The sequence below is a fragment of the Mizuhopecten yessoensis genome, unplaced genomic scaffold, assembly GCF_002113885.1.
Source record: "Mizuhopecten yessoensis strain PY_sf001 unplaced genomic scaffold, ASM211388v2 scaffold10409, whole genome shotgun sequence".
Classification (NCBI taxonomy): domain Eukaryota; kingdom Metazoa; phylum Mollusca; class Bivalvia; order Pectinida; family Pectinidae; genus Mizuhopecten; species Mizuhopecten yessoensis.
In genome coordinates this window covers 1,158,397-1,178,933 of record NW_018408532.1, presented here as the reverse complement: position 1 = coordinate 1,178,933, position 20,537 = coordinate 1,158,397, and the positions used below count along the sequence as shown (strand labels likewise).

At 38.0% G+C, this 20,537-nt stretch overlaps 1 protein-coding gene across 1 annotated transcript in view; it reads right to left on the bottom strand.

Moving 5' to 3' along the window:
• Positions 1–8,995: 8,995 nt before the first annotated feature.
• LOC110460472 (octopamine receptor 2-like) overlaps positions 8,996–20,537 on the bottom strand; it is a 40,473-nt gene continuing 28,931 nt past the window's right edge. The window contains exon 2 of the mRNA XM_021513404.1: positions 8,996–11,984. Within this exon, the coding sequence (XP_021369079.1) occupies positions 9,102–10,937 (1,836 nt within the window). The 5' untranslated portion in view covers positions 10,938–11,984 and the 3' untranslated portion in view covers positions 8,996–9,101. The remainder of the gene's footprint in view (positions 11,985–20,537) is intronic.

Here is a 20,537-nt window from a genome sequence, read left to right as displayed (position 1 = left end):
AAATCTGTTGTGATGGTTTTGGGAGCTATAAATTACCTTGTTTAATAGTGTACCACTTCACACTTTCACATCACATCAGTCTAATTTTAGTGAAGGAATTCTCATCACATAATCAACAAATCAGTGTTTTTGGTTTTATTCCCTGCGGTACTACAATGTAATGAATAACTGGAAGGGGACTGACTATAAGTTTTCACGTTGCTAGTTAGTCCATATATTTGTAACTTTGTTCAGGGGATATCTGATGTAATCAGACCATACACATGTAACTGTGTTCAGGGGATATCTGATGTAATCAGTCCATATACATGTAACTTCGTTCAGGGGATATCTGATGTAATCAATCCATATACATGTAACTTTGTTCAGGGGATATCTGATGTAATCACTCCATATACATGTAACTTTGTTCAGGGGATATCTGATGTCATCAATCCATATACATGTAACTTTGTTCAGGGGATATCTGATGGAATCAGTCCATATACAGGTAACTTTGTTCAGGGGATATCTGATGTAATCAGACCATACACATTTAACTGTGTTCAGGGGATATCTGATGTAATCAGACCATACACATTTAACTGTGTTCAGGGGATATCTGATGTAATCAGTCCATACACATGTAACTTTGTTCAGGGGATATCTGATGGAATCAGTCCATATACAGGTAACTTTGTTCAGGGGATATCTGATGTAATCACTCCATATACATGTAACTTTGTTCAGGGGATATCTGATGGAATCAGTCCATATACAGGTAACTTTGTTCAGGGGATATCTGATGTAATCAGACCATACACATGTAACTTTGTTCAGGGGATATCTGATGTCATCAATCCATATACATGTAACTTTGTTCAGGGGATATCTGATGTAATCAGTCCATACACATGTAACTTTGTTCAGGGGATATCTGATGGAATCAGTCCATATACAGGTAACTTTGTTCAGGGGATATCTGATGTAATCAGACCATACACATTTAACTGTGTTCAGGGGATATCTGATGTAATCAGTCCATATACATGTAACTTTGTTCAGGGGATATCTGATGTAATCAGTCCATACACATGTAACTTTGTTCAGGGGATATCTGATGTAATCTTTCACATAGAGTTACCAAATGTTGTGAGTACCTTTTGGACGGCAGAATTCCACTTACTAAATTGGAACCTGGTACTACACCATATACAAAGTTATGTCCCTTTGTTGATCATGTGTCACTTTGTTTGGGCATATCTCATTTACTCTATTGTAAATACATCTTGAGATGACAAAGTGCCCCATACTAAAACTGGGTCTCCTGCTCTGCTGTATTACATACAGTTATAGCCCTTGGTTTATTTTTGACACCAACATTCGTAAACATGGGACTATGGATTACTCTTAATATTTTGTCTTGTTTTTAAATATTTTATTTGATATTCTTGCTGCATAATATTATCCCCAAAAGGAATGACGTCCCTATGTGTTGTATTCCTATTAAGTATTGGTTTATATTTGAAATTCTATTTATACTGGTAAATCACTGAATGATGACATTTTGGAGCTTTTTTGCTCACCTTGCCCAAAGGGTTATAGAGGTTGTTCAAATAAATGACCTTGATCCAGTGCAAAACTTTAGATTGACTTCTTCGCAATAGTGATGATATTTGGCTCGAAGCATGATTGAGTGTATTAGGTTATCAAGTTTGTTCAAATTAATTAACTTGACCCAGTTTCCAAGTCATAATTTTTAGAAAACTTCTTCACAATAAACGATCGAGGCATTAAGGGATGATGTTTGGCCAGTAGTGTGATCGGATGTACGTTTATCAAGTTTGTTTAAATTAATAATATTGACTCTATTTAAGTTTCAAAGATAAAGTAGTCAAATGTATAATTGCTTTTAAGTAACTTTTCCTAAGAACAAGAGGTGTAGAGAAGATGGTATTTGGTGAGTAGAGGTCTATTAATCGTGTTCAAATGAATAAACTTGACCTACTATCAAGGTTACAGAAGTTAAAAATGATAAAACATTTCATTTATCGTACTAGAACAGCCAAGAGGGCTGGAGTGCTGACATCAGGCCTGTAGCTATATATACGTGGTATAAAGGGACATGAAGTCTGGGATCTGAATGAATGACCAGCTGCATGACCAACTTTGAAGGCAGGACTATGAAAATAAGTTAAAATCTTCAAACAAATATTCAGACGGTGTAAAATAATAAAATCTTCCCGCATAAATAAATTTGACCATGACTATCATTGGAGTTCACAGATGTGAAATTAATCTCACTGTTTTTAACCTTTTGAGTTACGTTGACGCTTATATGCCAAAGGTTCTAGAGGTCATATGTTCACAAAAGAAAATCTAGCTGTAGAAGTTTTCAAATATTTTGTTTATATCTAGTAAGACCATTTTGTTAACACTATCACTATATGTTTTTACGTCACCTGAGACAAAGTCTCAAGTGACCTATTGCGATCGCCTTTTGTCCGGCGTGCGTCCGTAAACAATTTTCATTTTCGACTTCTTCTCCTAAACCCCTGAACCAATTTCAATGAAATTTTGCAGAAACCTTCCATGGCCAAAGGTCAACAAAAATATGGCCAAATTGATCCCCAGCCCCTAGGGGCCTGAGGGGCGGGGCCAAAAAGGGTCAAATTGACTAAAATTTCAAAAATCTTCTTCTCAAGACCTGGATATGGTAGAATCAAATACTCTTCATAGCTGGAAGGGTCTTAAGGTGCTTTACCAAAATTGTGAATTTCATGACCCTTGGGTCTCACGTTTCCCCCTGGGGAGGGGGTAAACTTTACTATAGTTTATATAGGGAAATCACATTTTGGACTAACATTTGTTTAATTTCCTTTGGAAGTAATTCAATTTTAGTTAGCATTATCAGTATTGGATAGAAGTTTGATGGTATGCACATATCAGCCCTGACTGAATTTTCAAAAATCTTCTTCTCAAATACCCATGCAGATATGGTAGAATCAAACACTCTTCATAGATGGAAGGGTCTTATTAGGTTTATGACCCTAGGGTCTCACATTTTCACGTTTACCCCCTGTGTGTGTTGGGGGGGGNAATAAGGTGGTTTTATTGTTTTTTGTCACATAAATAATATTTCTGTTTGTGTTAAAAACAAAATCAACTCTCTGTTTAAATATATCAGGTGACCTTTATAAGGCCCATGGGCCTCTTGTTAAGATTCAAGGTTACGACCAAGGTCAAAACCATGTTATCGTACATCAGTACTGCTCCATAACAATACATCACTCATGCTAAGCCCTGCTAGATTGTGGGTGCCCTGTCCTGGCCATCCAACTAGTGCCTGATAGCCGTACCAACGATGTATTTCTCCAAAAGTCTAATATATTAAATTCTTCATGAGAGTTATTTTCTGCTTCAGTGCTTCCAGACAATTCAGTTGGAAAGTTAGCAAGCCCATACAATCAATGTTTAATGCTTTTGGCATGAGATTTTGTTTATATATGTCACTGCACTGTACGTTTCAACATAAATCCTCCCGGTTCGGCCAACTGAATTGGCCCTGTCGAAGAGAAGTCTCTCAGCAGGAGGTTGAGCGACACGTAGGGCCGTGTAGTGGGACTTGTACAGAGGAGCTTGTTGATTGGTTGGTGAACTTCCCTAACCAACAGCTCTTGGACTTGTAATATGGTGTCAGTGAAGTGGAGAAATGAACTGCCAATGACCTGTCTCTGCTTTCTAGTCTTTGGTCTCAATGCTTGATCTCTCGCTAAAATCAGAGAAGTCTCGCACTTAAAATCTTACACGCTGTTGCATCTGTCAAATAAAATTTTCCAAATATTGCTTTCATGTTAATTTCTTTAATCTCATTTTCCTTGGCTGACGTCAAAAAAAAATCCAGACAAGATTATTGGAATTGTATTGGTTAGAGATGATCTTTACAATGCTGACAATATCTGAGAGAAAGGACATATTTCTGTTTGAAACACCTATCAAGGAGTATCGTGTTGGCCAACTGTGACATGACACAACAGGGAGGTCCGGATCAATTATCGCTCATCCCCTAGCAGGCTAACAAGCTCCGCAGGGTCAGATGCTTGTTGTCTTTGATCTCAGCTATTCATCCTAATATATTTTCCTAACGCCTTTTAATTTCTGTGGTTGGCTCTTTTTTCGTAAGCAGTCGGAAGCCAAATGCAGATGACAAATCTCTAGTGTAAACAGGAAATAGGTTTAAGACAGAGCAGAAATGCATCAATAAGTAGTCCCTTCCTGTTTTCAAAAAATTGCTTTTATTTCCATAGTTATAGAAATAAATTTCATCACATAAAGTTCAGTTCATGACAAAACATGCAGAGCATTCGATATTCTGCATACAGATCTATTTTGCACAAATTTTAATTCTGTGTACAATAATATACCGCAATATGCTCAGCAATATTCTGTATTCAGATATAATGCAAATCGCTCAATTCTGTATACAGGATTCTGTGTACAGCATTATCCTTCAAAACAAAGAGAAAAAGTTAAAATTCTGTGTAAAAAATTCAGAGCAAAGTTGTACGTAGAAGGCTATGATATCTTACAAAATGCAGAGCAATTTATCTTATGAACATTTTAATTAGCACTACAGGCTTGCTATAACCACATTCGTTGGGTTTTTTCACAATATATTAACATTTAGAAACGTCTTGTCCATTTTCTCTGCAAAATGCATTTGTCACTGTTTGAAAAAGTGTTTTTTTACGAAAATTGTTTACAGGAATAATAGTGTATTATCGTAACAAAATGATATCCAATGTGTTGTGTTTATGACAGTATGTCTGATACATGTATATTAATGAAAACAATCATGAAAAAAATGTCAGATAACTGATATACTGGTATTCGTTTGGAAATGTTTGGTATATGTAATATCGATGTAAACATGGATACCTTGACTTTTACAGAAGAATGGCTTGATTGTTTCGCTCTTTAAATTCATTAAATGTCTCTGAGAAAATCATGCGCGGCTAACATCATCCAAGTATTGGTATGTAAGTTTGAACACAGTAATTGGAGATTCCCATCCCCCTGTGTTACAACATGAACCAGTATTGCTGGAAGCGTGAGATTTCCATTAGTCTTGTGATAGGAAGTATTGACCTTGGAACATCGACTAAATCTCGTTTTGTTGTGTAATGGTGTTACTCATCAGACTGGAAATTCTATATAGGAATTTAGCAATTAAAATCTGAACAAGTCTGCTTTGTGAATCAGGCAGACTCTGTTACTCGGGGATCCTGTGATCATGTAGTGTAATTAGCTCAGTGGTAAAACCAGAGGCTATCAGAATGGACCAATAATAAATGATGAGGGTATCCAAATGCTTTAAGGATGTTGTTTTGTTTTACCTGGAGAACAACTTGTATAAATTTTCTCAATGAGATCCAGAAGATTTCTTAATATTGATACTAACCACAAAAATAGATTTGACATTTTCTGTGAAACTTCAATAAATCAATTTTTATTTTGTTAATCAATACTTCTTTTTTTATTGATGTATTTTTATTCCATTCACTTAAATTACAATGCTTGTAGAATGTCAAATGCCTTTTATACATTAAAGTTCTTGAGAAATAGATTCAAAATTTAACTTGAGTGTTTTGTTTTTGTTTATATTAGTCTAAATTGCTATAATGCATAAGTGATAATACATCAAAAAGCATGTCTGCATACTGTTATCACATTAGCAGAGTTTAAAAAGAAAACCAGCAATTCAATTACAAAACATGATGGCAATTTTTGGATGAGAGAAAAAAAGCAAGCATTAATCTTTGTACAAATAGAATACTGACATATGGTTTCCACATAATTAAAGAGCAAATTTGATTTAGTGCATACTTCTAATTTTTGAGCAAGTACAGAAAAGTGATATGGTACAGTATACACATATTCCTAATAGTATATCTGTTGTGAAGAGTTATAATCTCTACAGTTTTAATAGTACAGTCATTTCAGACCATGATTAAACATTCAATTGACTTTGAAACAAAAATAAAATGATCTTTTACTGTCCCAATCTTAAACATACATTTTGTCTAGAAGCATTCAAGGTAGATATATCTATTTTATGCCAAGAAGAGCCTGAATCGTAAGATTGCCTACGCATACTCTCTATACTCACACTAGAGTTCAGTAAACTACGTTTACTCCGGAGTACAGTAAACTGTAGGGTTTCTCCGGAGAAAGGTTAACCATGCAGTACAGAACAATTGTATGGCCATGAAAGATAGTTTTTACAGTCCCTTCCGTATGATACTAAAAATTACAGCTAATGAGATGGCACTGACGTATTAACCTACACCTATAGAGCTTCACTTCCTGTGTAACAGATACTGACCAGTGTAACCTACCTAGGACTATTGTGGGCTAGAGTAACAGGCAGAATTCTGACCAGTGTAAACTCCCCAGTACTATTGTGAGCTAGAGTAACAGGCAGAATACTGTCTGATATAACCTACCCAAGACTATTGTTGGCTAGAGAAACAGACAGAATACTGACTGATGTAACCTACCCAAGACTATTGTGGGCTAGAGAAACAGGCAGAATACTGACTGATGTAACCTACCCAAGACTATTGTGGGCTAGAGTAACAGGCAGAATACTGACCGATGTAACCTTAGCACTATTGTTGCCTAGAGTAACAGGCAGAATACTGGCTGATATAACCTACCCAAGACTATTGTTGGCTAGAGAAACAGGCAGAATACTGGCCGATGTAACCTACCCAAGACTATTGTTGGCTAGAGAAACAGACAGAATACTGACTGATGTAACCTACCCAAGACTATTGTTGGCTAGAGAAACAGACAGAATACTGACTGATGTAACCTACCCAAGACTATTGTGGGCTAGAGAAACAGGCAGAATACTGACTGATGTAACCTACCCAAGACTATTGTTGGCTAGATAAACAGACAGAATACTGACTGATGTAACCTCCCCAAGACTATTGTGGGCTAGAGAAACAGGCAGAATACTGGCCGATGGAACCTACCCAAGACTATTGTTGGCTAGAGAACCAGACAGAATACTGACTGATGTAACCTACCCAAGACTATTGTTGGCTAGATAAACAGACAGAATACTGACTGATGTAACCTCCCCAAGACTATTGTGGGCTAGAGAAACAGACAGAATACTGACTGATGTAACCTCCCCAAGACTATTGTGGGCTAGAGAAACAGACAGAATACTGACTGATGTAACCTACCCAAGACTATTGTGGGCTAGAGGAACAGGCAGAATACAGACCGATGTAACCTACCTAAGACTATTGTGGGCTAGAGTAACGGGCACAATACTGACCGGTGTAACCTACCTAAGACTATTGGGGGCTAGAGTAACAGGCAGAATACTGGCCGATGTAACCTACCCAAGACTATTGTTGGCTAGATAAACAGACAGAATACTGACTGATGTAACCTACCCAAGACTATTGTGGGCTAGAGAAACAGGCAGAATACTGACTGATGTAACCTACCCAAGACTATTGTGGGCTAGAGAAACAGGCAGAATACTGACTGATGTAACCTACCCAAGACTATTGTTGGCTAGATAAACAGACAGAATACTGACTGATGTAACCTCCCCAAGACTATTGTGGGCTAGAGAAACAGACAGAATACTGACTGATGTAACCTCCCCAAGACTATTGTGGGCTAGAGAAACAGACAGAATACTGACTGATGTAACCTCCCCAAGACTATTGTGGGCTAGAGAAACAGACAGAATACTGACTGATGTAACCTCCCCAAGACTATTGTGGGCTAGAGAAACAGACAGAATACTGACTGATGTAACCTACCCAAGACTATTGTGGGCTAGAGAAACAGACAGAATACTGACTGATGTAACCTCCCCAAGACTATTGTGGGCTAGAGAAACAGACAGAATACTGACTGATGTAACCTACCCAAGACTATTGTGGGCTAGAGAAACAGGCAGAATACTGACCGATGAAACCTTCCCAGTACTATTGTGGGCTAGAGGAACAGGCAGAATACAGACCGATGTAACCTACCTAAGACTATTGTGGGCTAGAGTAACAGGCAGAATACCGGCCGATGTAACCTACCCAGTACTATTGTGGGCTAGAGGAACAGGAAGAATACTGACCGATGTAACCTACCCAGTACTATTGTGGGCTAGACTATTGTGGGCTAGAGTAACAGGCAGAATACTGACCGATGTAACCTTCCCAGTACTATTGTGGGCTAGAGGAACAGGCAGAATACTGACCGATGTAACCTACCCAGTACTATTGCGGGCTAGAGTAACAGGCAGAATACTGGCCGATGTACCCTACCCAGTACTATTGTGGGCTAGAGGAACAGGCGGAATACTGACCGATGTAACCTACCCAGTACTATTGTGGGCAAGAGTAACAGGCAGAATACTGACCGATGTAACATACCTAAGACTATTGTGGGCTAGAGTAACCGGCAGAATACTGACCGGTGTAACCTACCCAGAACTATTGTGGGCTAGAGTAACAGGCAGAATACCGGCCGATGTAACCTACCCAGTACTATTGTGGGCAAGAGTAACAGGCAGAATACTGACCGATGTAACCTTAGTACTATTGTTGGCTAGAGTAACAGGCAGAATACTGACCGATGTAACATACCTAAGACTATTGTGGGCTAGAGTAACCGGCAGAATACTGACCGGTGTAACCTACCCAATACTATTGTGGGCTAGAGGAACAGGCAGAATACTGACCGATGTAACCTTAGTACTATTGTTGGCTAGAGTAACAGGCAGAATACTGACCGATGTAACCTACCTAAGACTATTGTGGGCTAGAGGAACAGGCAGAATACTGACTGGTGTAACCTACCCAGTACTATTGTGAGCTAGAGTAACAGGCAGAATACTGACTGGTGTAACCTACCCAGTGCTATTGTGGGCTAGAGTAACGGGCAGAATACTGACCGATGTAACCTACCTAAGACTATTATGGGCTAGAGTAACAGGAAGAATACTGGCTGATGTAACCTACCTAAGACTATTATGGGCTAGAGTAACAGGAAGAAATTGGAAGAGTTAGACAAAGCAACACCTATAGACACATTCAAGTTTGCTCCTGTACCTTTGAGAGTTTCTTCGATTTCTTTTTTTGTTTTCCCAAATGAAGGATTGTTTTAAAAGCCTTTCTGAAATCATCGTTAAATAGTGTATAAAGTATGGGATTAAGCGCGGAGTTGGCATATCCCAGCCAGATGATGGCTGCCTGTATGTGCACATTTAAATCACACGAGGCACAGAAACTTCTAATAGTATACATGAACAAAAACGGTATCCAGCACACAGTAAAACAGGCCATCACAATGGCCATACGCTTCGTTGCCCTTTGTTCTCGTAACTCGTATTTAGTCTTTATACTGTTAAGTTTTCCATTTCTCCTTGTAAAAGAGTTCTTATGTTTTTTTATTCGTGCGTTTGAGCTTCTTTTGGCACGCTTCTTAGAACTGGAGCGATGAGAGTTATTAGAATTGTTTTCATCTGTTTTATTTTCTTTGTCTCGATGACAGTGTCCATTTTTCTTTTCCATTTTGGGTAAACAGTGTATAAGGTTATCAGAGTTACTGGTAGATTCATCATTTTCGTCATCCACAAATGACTCCTGGCAGCTCGGGGTCCGTATGATGCTGATTTTGGGTGGACAGATGGTGTCCTTGGCCCAATTTGTTTGTGGTAGATGTTTAAATTCTGATTTACTGTCAGTTTTGTTGTTATGCTTGCCTTTGTCATTGATTCCGTAGTCGGTGTTTGGTTTCTGGTAAATTTTTGTTTTATTGTCATCGTTTTGAGGTTTTGCGCTATCGGTAGATATACTCATTTCTTGTGACGATGACGTCTTTTGATTTAAATAAAAGGATGGTTTTGGTTCCAGTAGAAAGTTTCCTGATGACTTTGCAAGCAGTGGACTTATTTGTGTGGCCTGATCTTTCATTTGTGTAAAATCTCCGGAATGTAACTCCATGCGACTATTACTTTCTGGCATAACTCCACTCTCCATATCACTTTCCATATGAAGCGAAAGGTTTCGTTTTGGTTTCAGATGTTTCATACGTTTTTTCAGCACAATGAATATTCTGACGTACAAGAAGGACATTAGAACAATTGGAATCACAAATGAACACATGGCAGAGTAGACCACGTAGCCTTCCGTCTGGAATAACACACATTCATAGCGACTCAGCAGGTTGTTATACTGGTATAACTCGGGGATCATTTCTCTCCATCCAATAAAAGGGGCAAGGGACACAACAATGGAGAATAGCCAAACGAATATAATATAAGCTAGAGCTCGCATTGGGGATCGGCGTTCAAAATACCACACAGGATATACAGTAGCAGTATAGCGATCCACAGCAATAGTAACTAGCCCCCATATAGAGGCAGTGCAGTAAAGTACGTCTATACACAGCCATACGCGGCACATCACATCCCCAAATATCCAGTACCCCAGCAGGTCATTTCCTGTCGAGATTGGTAATACCGTTAAGGCCAGCAGTGAATCACTCATTGCCAAGTTTCCAATCAAACAGTTGGACATAGATCGTAGATTTGGAAACTTGTACAATGCAAAACACACTAGGAAATTTCCGAATATGGTCCAAAGGGTGATAACTCCTAACAGTATTGCCACAAATACCAACACCCAGAAGGAAGTGAAGTTTAGTGAACATACAGGGTCGGCCAGTTTCCATCGAGTGGAGTTTGACATGCAAAGGTTGGCACGAAGGTGTTCCATCCCAAACATGTCGTCTCCACCCGTGGAGTTGGCCAGCGTACTGTACTGGTTGTAATGTTCATACACACTCGATACCTGATCTAGCGGTAAGATCAACGAGTCTCGTGGCGATTTCGTTGTATTCTTTAAAAATTCCATCACGATTAACATTCAATCACAGATACTAGGTTCCTATCGGCAACCCCACAGAAAAGTCCATAAATTCCTTTAGCACAGAAAATGAGTGTCACTCAAATAAGTTACGATATCACAAAATAAGTTACATCCATTCCGATCAAGGTTGACATCCAATTTATCACGACTGATTTATCAACAGTTTCATAGAAATCACCGGTGACATACATATATCACAGATAAAACGTAAATGTTCACTAATCGATTAGTTGTTATTTTGGTGGTGTGACCTATATCTTCATACATGTACTACACACACACCTTGTCATATTCATCTTCAATGAGGACTTTCAAAAGTCACTTGTTTCATCATATTAGATAGTACATCATCGTAAGTTTTACATTTCTCAGGTCCGTTTTGTAGATAACACATACAAGGCGGGCTGTTAACTTGCCTACCACTATCAGTTTTGTAGATAACACAAGTGGCAGGGCTGTTAACTTGCCTACCACTATCAGTTTTGAAGATAACGCAAGTGGCTGGGCTGTTAACTTGTACGATTCACAGTTTGTGAGTAACAAATAGGAGATTTGCCGGCTCAATTGATATCGTCTGTATGTAACACCCCAGGGCAGCTTTATTGGTTAGAGAGAAAAAATCGTTGGTCCACCATTGGTAAAGTATTTGGGAACACCGGGCAGCCATTGCTGAGGGAACAGATACCACAGAGCAACCATATTGGTTAGTGGGTACACATTGTGTTACTTTACCATCAACATTACACTGTACCAGTAGCCCCGTGTTCCACTAGCATCTCGCTGAACCGACTGTTACACTAGCAAGGGTTTGTCAACCCAAGACTGCTGCCTGTATCTTAGTGTCTAATCACAGACAAGGTGTTAGGATCACATGCTATGCCACCTCTGTCGTCGATGTATCGTTGTAAGCGACCAGTTGTTTATTGTCATGCGACCAGTTGTTTATTGTCATGCGGCTATTTCCAGTGCCATCACTTCTTCACAGTACCATGGGGTATGCCATTCCTATGGTTACCAAATTTGTCCTGGCTTGCTTGATTGTTCCTGTGAAAATAAAAGTTTTAAATTGTAAATGACATATTCTGCAATATCATTGAGGCATTTCATTCATAAATACTGATAACCCAAAATCTTTTTGTGTAAATAAATATACTTGGACTGATTGATCTAGACCATTTGATGTTCACTTCCAATGCCATAAGCCTCCAGTCGACACTAAATCATAGCAATACCTGGCTTTAGTGAGTGAAGGGAACAGTGCTCGAAATACACAATTGAATTAAACTGCAAAATTTCTGTGCATGTTCATAGTGATTACCATCAGATGGAGAGAACTGAAGCTGTGTTGAAGCTGAAGTGTGTCAGCACTTGTCACCTTGGTGCCGTGGAGGCAATTAGCCTGCTTGTTTCTTCATAGTTTACAGCGCTCCATATAATGGCTGGTTTGGGTCGATCAAACACAATCAATGGCATGCCAGTAAGCATTAATTGTTAAATTACTATATCCTCTGGTATTCTTTGATCTTAATTGTCATATTTTCTTAAAATATCATTATGACTGAAAAGGAGTGTGATTGATTATCTTTCAGCTCTTCTGATCTAAACTGCAAGTAATTAAAAAGCCAGCAGTTCTGATGTTTTACGTAACATGCAAGTTTTGTAGATTTAGAATTATGAGAGAAATTGGAATTGATATGCACTGTAGAACAAAAAGCATCCGTAAATATCTCATCATTGTCAACGTGTTTTTTGTGTAAATTAAAGATGAACAGTTAGATCGTAGGTTGTACATCTAAATGGCCAATAATTTCTCCATTAAGCCATTTCCATTTTTGGACCATTCTTGACACAGTCGTACAGTTTTGTACCGATGCAGGATGAGTGATGAAATCAGCAGCCGTAACCATCCCTTGAGTAACCAGACCGGCAGCCTTGACTTTTGTACATTGATCCCACCACGTCATATGAAATGTCACCGAAATCAAATTTCATCTTTTATGTCAATATTTGTTGCTTGTCTCTACTTCCTGCTGTGTAAGGGAGTGACTTTAGAAAGACTGCTCTTCTGACATGAGGCCAATGTCTTCTTCAGAACACATCGGAGGGAGCCAAGACAAATTGCACTCATTATATACTCTTCGACAACAAGTTTCAAAGAAAAAAATCGAAATAAAAGCACAATTGGCGTTAAGTTCTGCATGTGAGACTGTAAATTTGACTCAAGCTAAAAACAATTTACCAGTAAACACTCATTTAAAGTGTCTTTAATGAGGCTATCTAAAAGTTCCAAACAGCTTGGGTGATTAATCTTAGGTTAACACTGTGACAGGGTGTAACCAAGCCTTGGGCTTAAGCTTGAGCAAAGCGGAATTTGATGTAAATGCTGTACTTTAGAGAAAGCCGTCTGTCAGTGTTCACTTTGTAAGTTATTCCATTACCATATAACGTAATTTGCATTGGCGCTGTCCACCAGTCTGCTTAAGGACTAGGAATGAGAGATTCTCAATAGCATGTCAGAAGAAATCAGCTGTTAATTTTCATTCATTAACTACTGCTCATTGTAAGTTTTAAAGAGTTAAGTTTTGGAATATTTCAATAACGAATATTCTAAGCAGCAAAAAAAAATTGAAAACAGGAGAATTTCTAATCAGATATTGCAAACGTTTCCCTCCAGCTAATTACCTAATTTTGTCAATGGATGCATCACTTGAATTAAAACCAATTTTATTATCATAATTATTTATATCTTTTGGGTGTTGTTTGTATGTGATGTCCTTAACATTGACCTTAGTCATGTTGTCCTTGTAATTTTGTGTCCTTGACATTAACCCAAATCATGATGTCCTTGTAAGTTTGTGTCCTTGACATTGACCTAAATCATGATGTCCTTGTTAGTTTGTGTCCTTGATATTGACCTAAATCACGATGTCCTTGTAAGTTTGTGTCCTTGTCATTAACCTAAATCATGATGGTCTTGTGATTTTGTGTCTTTGACATTGACCCAAATAATGATGTCCTTGTAAGTTTGTGTCCTTGACATTGACCTGAATCATGATGTCCTTGTAAGTTTGTATCCTTGATATTGACCTCAATCATGATGTCCTTGTAAGTTTGTGTCCTTGACATTGACCAAAATCTGTATGTCTTTATAATTGTGTCCTTAATAGTGCATGATCTAAATCTTTGTCTTGATAAAGATGACCTTGACATTGACCTCAATCTTTATATCCTTATGATTTTGTGTCCTAGACATTGACTTAAATCTTATTCATGATAATTGTGTGTCCTTGAACTTGACCTTAATTGTATTTATATTATACAATATAAGTCCATTAGTTCCTGACAATTCAATGAGGTCTTGGACAAGGAAAAGCGTCAGATTTTGTATTTAATATGTACAAGTATGTGGTGAGAAGCAGAATATGAATATTCCATCATGCTGTTCATCCCTGACCTTTGAACTGTTTATAGCCCTTCGGCCCAGGTGAGCTTATGCCATACTGCGGCGTCGGGCTTCCGGCGTCCGGCGTCTGTCTGTCAACTTTTTCTTTTAAACGACTTCTTCTGAAGAACTGGAGGACCTAGGGTCATGATATTTAGCCAGTAGGTACCTTGGATGGAGTGCTATAAATTTTCCTCTTACTTACTTTCAAGGTCACAGGGGTCAAGTATGTTAAAAACCTCAAACAACAATATCCTAAGAACCATTTGGACTAGAGTCATGATACTTGGGTATGTTATGTAGACTAGCAGTGCAAATCTTTTTCTTAATTACAGAATGGAGGTCAAATGTCAACTTTAAGTGCTAGCCGGAGTCAAAGGTCAACGTGGGTTAAAAGCTTTAAAATTACAATTTCAAATTTCAGACAACAAGATCTTAAGCGTTTAAGAGATGTTAAAATGTCTTGTGTTCTAGTTACCAAATTTGGTCTGAAGTTACCTATATGTCAGTTTCATGTAACAAAAGAAACAGGTGAGCGATACAGGCCCTCTGGGCACCTTGTTAGAAAACTGGTTGCGAGAGGACATCCTGGTCTTCCATCGATGTGTTTCTGTATACAGAATAGCTAGCATTTCTGACATGGAATGCTTTTAAAGTCAACAAACACTCGAAAGGAATGTTTGATTTAAAGTTTATCTCTATAATAAAATAAACAGATAGTGAAATCAAGATATTCAGGTTGTCAAGTTAATATTTATGTGATATAAAATATTTACCAAAGATGATATAATGATAGTGACTTGAGATGAACTGGTGTTCATTATGTCACCTTGTGTTGGTAGTTGATTATTTACTGCAGAAATTTAAATCTAATGTCGTACATTATCTGGCAGGTTTCTATGGTAACTCATGTAATTGGAGAAAATATTAAAACGCAGATGATGTAACACATGATTATAGAAAGCAGCGCTGGCCTATTATGTCAATATCTGTGACACATTCTTACACGGCTTCTCCTCATACATAAACACTGTCCTACGTGTCTTTATGGCCTACGTCACTGCAACAACAATTTATCCCCCAGGGGAGGTAACTCAAGCCTATTTTTGTCCTGTTGCAGACCCATTGATGTCAAATCAACTGTAATTATTATTGAACAACAAAAACTAGGGTCTTCGTGAGTAATGCATCTCTCACTAGTTTTTCGCTGATTATTTAGGTGTAAATATGACGTAATTGTGTTATCTCGCTGTGCTGATGGACCTTGACCTCACGGTTAATCAGATCTAGTTAGGGAGTGCCTAGCACTGTGTGGGTAGACCACACCTCTAATAATGTTACAGCTGTAATGTAATCTGTCATAATTTACTAATGGAGCTTCCATTTAAACAGCAAATCAATTGCAAAATATTGTTATTGTCATGTTGATTTACCATCAATATTCTTTCAGTGTCAAAGATCTGTTTCAATGGCTTTGTAAAGTGTTTAAATTTTCAGTAATGACCATAAAAACTTGGGTAAATTTTCATATCATCCGTGTAAAAATCAACAACTAAAACTTGAAATACGGTTATTAAATGTATTAATGTGTAAAATTGTTTAATTATCCTCAAAATTACAAATCAGTGACTTAAATAAGATGCTTTGCTACCCCGTTTTCCTGTCATTTTCGGAGACTACCACCCCTGCTTACTGCACATTACGTATGCAGGAACTATTGGTGTTTACATATATGCCCCCATTTCATTGGTAATGTAATTGAAATATAGAAACATATACTCCTTTGTGGGCAACCATTTAAGATTGTTCACGGGTGATTTCCAACAATAGTTCAGCATTTTAGGATTTGAGGTGCATCACCAGGGCTCCTAAAATTGTCATAAATTCCTTTTTGATAAAATATTAAAGCTTATATGATACGCATAAAACATGTAACAATGTTTTTACTCTTCTGTTTTGGGGTGGTATTACAAATGCACAGCAGAAACGGGATTCGAACCTGCGACCTCCAAACTTTAGAAGAACACTCTAACCAATTGAGCTACCTGTTGCCTGTGATTGGTTGAAACTCAGTCCAGCACCGCTACACGCTATTTGATAGCTTTAATTTGTGGTTTTCCTAGTTAAAGTATCACTAACATGATTTCTAGCAATAAATGGTTTCAAGATTAAAACATCTACAAATATAATTGTACAAGTTTATGTCTGAATATAGCAAAAAGTGGTGTTGGCTGAAGGACTGTTATTTCCCACTAGAACAGCAGAAGAGGAAATGACTGTCCTTTACATTAGGTGAAAGTGTCCCAGGAGAGTCTCATGGGGCTTAGCCTAAATAACCAATACCTTTCAATCACTCTACACAATTACATACAATTGTAGCCTCGACTTTCCTGCTCTCAGCAAATCCACATCTAGCCCTGTCCAGTTACCTCATACTGCAATGGTGAATGTCAGGCAGATATCCGACACAAAAAAGGTCAAAACTCGCGCGGCTGGCTATGGTGCAGGTCTAGATCTGCTAACTAACCTTGTCTGAACATGTAGTCTCTTTATTCTGTCCACCATTCTCTGGACTGATTAATACTCCACGTCATCAATCAATAGATGTCAAAACCCTGAAACATTTACCAACAGACCAACAACCTGAAACATTCACCAACAGACCAAAACCCTGAAACATTCACCAACAGACCAATACCCTGAAACATTCACCAACAGACCAAAACCCTGAAACATTCACCAATAGACCAAAACCCTGAATCATTCACCAAAATGACCAAAACCCTGAAACGATTCACCAACAGACCAAAACCCTGAAACATTCACCAACAGACCAACATATGAAACATCCACGGATAGACCAACATATATATACTTGAACATCCACAATTGGACAAACATCCTGTAAAATCCCTGAATTAACAATCTGAATTGAAACACTTTTGTCAGTCTTTTGAATTATTATTTTTCCCCAGCAGAACAAAACATTTCTAGGTATAATCAGATAACCGTGTATTTGTTGTGTGTATTTTTGTATTGATCTGCCAGTTTCTCCATCTAAGAATCATTGGATAGATACACGAAAAGCATTGAAAAGATTATAATGGTCATTACACTTTTAAGAACTTGACCAAAATAGGTCTTTTAGATAAACTAATGTTTTCCAAAAATAAATTTAAAAGATAAAGCTGTTAAACCAGACTTCCTTATTGCCTTGGCAATACGGCTATCTGCCGTTGATGGTGTTAAGACGTAAATGTTAGGGCACTAACGGAACCAGCCTGTATGCAGAAGTCTTGACATCAGGAAGGCGTTAAATCTGTTCAACTGTTCTAACAAAATAATTTAATTAAATTTCTGTCCTCTGATTGGTGAAGGTAGCAGAATCTCAATGTAACAGTTAACAAATAAATCTAGGATTTTTTTTTTTTCAACATGGTCCGATATTATCTTCTTGGCAAAGATACTTTTAATTTCGGTTTTATGTGTCCCTCGGGTTGGGGAATATGTGAAATTGAAACCCATCAATGAATGGAGAAAGTTGTTAAAGACAAATTTAAGTGGACCTAGCGGCAGATTGTAAGCTGTTTTGTTCCCCAGGGTGACAGTTTTAGACCTTATACTATTGTCAGTGACACTCTAGAGGTCCTAGGCATTGCTTTTATGGATGGAGTCCCTACACTACACAGGCCATGAGGCGAAACCGAGTAGGAGTATTGGGGCGCCAATGTAAAATCACAGTATAGTACAGATTGTATGCTTTGTCTGTGTTTGGGAATCTCTGGCCAGACAGAGGGATAAATGTTTCGGTGTTTGTACCAGTCAAGGCTCCTTTTTATGGGACAAAGGCTGTTTCAATTGGTCTCTAATGAATTTTAAGTAAATGATCAGAGAATAGCTGTACTTTCTTGATAAAGTTTATGGTAACAGGAAAATAACATTGACTTTGTTCTGCAAATAGATGTTGTTTTCTCCAGATACAAGAAAAACACACTATCTGAGGGTTATACTTCTTTACGGAATAGAAAGCACTCTTTATATATATATAGACATTTGGGATAAAAAGGGAATCAAATTGAAGGACTTGGCATCAATGTGGCACATTTCCTTGGAGGGCAATGAGGAATCTGTAAGGTGCCTAGAGGACAATGAGAAGTTGTCCAGCCCTTACACTTTGGGAAGTTTAGCTCTGACCTCTGTGTTCATTACAGCTATCTTCCTGAGACAATGCCTTCAGAAATGGGACAACTATCATAGAAAAACATGGAGATTTCATCAGGGATGGTGAAGTCCATGTATCAAATTTATTTAGAAAAACATACTGTTGAGGCTTTGCATCTATAGCTCAAATTCTTTCCTAGTGATATTTCATAAAAAATGAATTAATGTACTTGTTCACAGATTGTACACTTTTTGCTGTTTATGCATCAGTTGGGGAAAGTAAGGCGTCAATTGTGACGTCATCAATTTGTTGTCTCAACTTTGCATCATTTACCAATCTTACGACTGTCAACAATGACAATCGTGTAAGATTTGCTGAGTTGTGTGAAGGAAATAATATGCCTGACCTCGAGCCCCAACAATTGTCCACCTGTTTTAGGGTCAGCTTATGTTGTCATTATTTGCCAGATATTTTCATTTTCACCATAAGTTGAAATAAGTTGCATGACTTTCTCAGGTCCAACAATTTAATTGTTTTCTCATGGACAACATATATGCTGATGTCATGAGTTGCCCTATTTTTCAGGTTCAACATATGTTATAATCATTTGCTTGCATGAATTTCTCATAGTGAACATTTGTTGCTATCTGTTGCCAACATTTTCAGATTCAACGATGTAGCCATCAGTTGCTTGAATGTTCATCATCTGTTGCCGACTGGCCATGGGTTGTCTAAATTTCTCAGGGACAACTTCTGTGGCAATCAATTCCCTGACTTTTGCAGGTCAATATATGTTGCCATTTCATTTGCCGGACTTGTTCAGGTTCAGCATCATGTTGACATTAGATTCAGAAATCACCTGTTATACTATTGGTACTTGGCTTGGAGAAAGATATTTGAATAGTTGTGATGTATTATAAGTGGGTTTCCTGTTACATGTATTAGAGTAACCATCTTATTACTCGGTGGTTATCATCAGATTAAAAGCGCTGACAGCCAGAACTCGACCTGGGAAGTGGGTTTAGGGAGGTTATGACATGTATGATGCCATTAGGTATAGGACGAAGGAAAAGACACCGTTTACAAATCAAATTAAACAGCGTAAGGTTAATGCATTTTTATAAAAGTCACTCCTCCGGGTGTTGCAATGGGAGATGAGATTTGATCCGCCCTGATAGATGGGGCCAGATTTCATGTGACACTTCCCAGTTCTGTTTTCAGTTTTAATTTGGTTTGTTGTGAATGGGATCTCTGCTGATAGGGCCATTGTTTCTAAGTTGCCATACGGTTTCCATGGCTGAATGGTACTGGAAAATCTAAACTGGATTGAAACAATCACGTTTTCCTATCAACCTGTCGTATGGCAATACTTCTGTTTACCGAGCACAGAGACTGTTACTCTATGCAGTGCTTATTGAACCTGCTAGCTTTAGCTGAATATGGCATGCATTTTGGAAGGAAAAGTACTTTAATTTTAGAAGTGAAATATTTCAAATAGACCACGATAATCTGTTATCTAAACCAGCTTTGCTGAGCTAGCAGAATGCAGTTTGAATTATATTGTCAGGAGACTCCGTTGGAATTAGCGTACAAACAAATCTTGCTGCCTTATACGTGAGGTATAAGAGATTTCCTGGGGACATATCTGCACCATTGCTTTTCCTGACCTACAAAATGACGATGATTGTTAAGTTCCAGCATTACCTCCCCTTGGCTTAGTAACTCATTTCCTGTGTACCCTAGCACAGACAATCAGTAGTCTATATATATATACATACTAAATTCACAATAAGTCTGATACCATCATACTGGTGTTCCAGACAGATATCCTCACCTTCCCTGTCACCGCAAATGTCACAAAATGTACTGAGAAACCTTCAACAATGCAAGTCAAAGTTTTCTTCCTTCATCTGTAAAATCCATATCCCACCTGTGTTCATGCTTCCCTTTAGAAAATACATTTAATAACTGGATATAGTAGGCTGTGAACTAA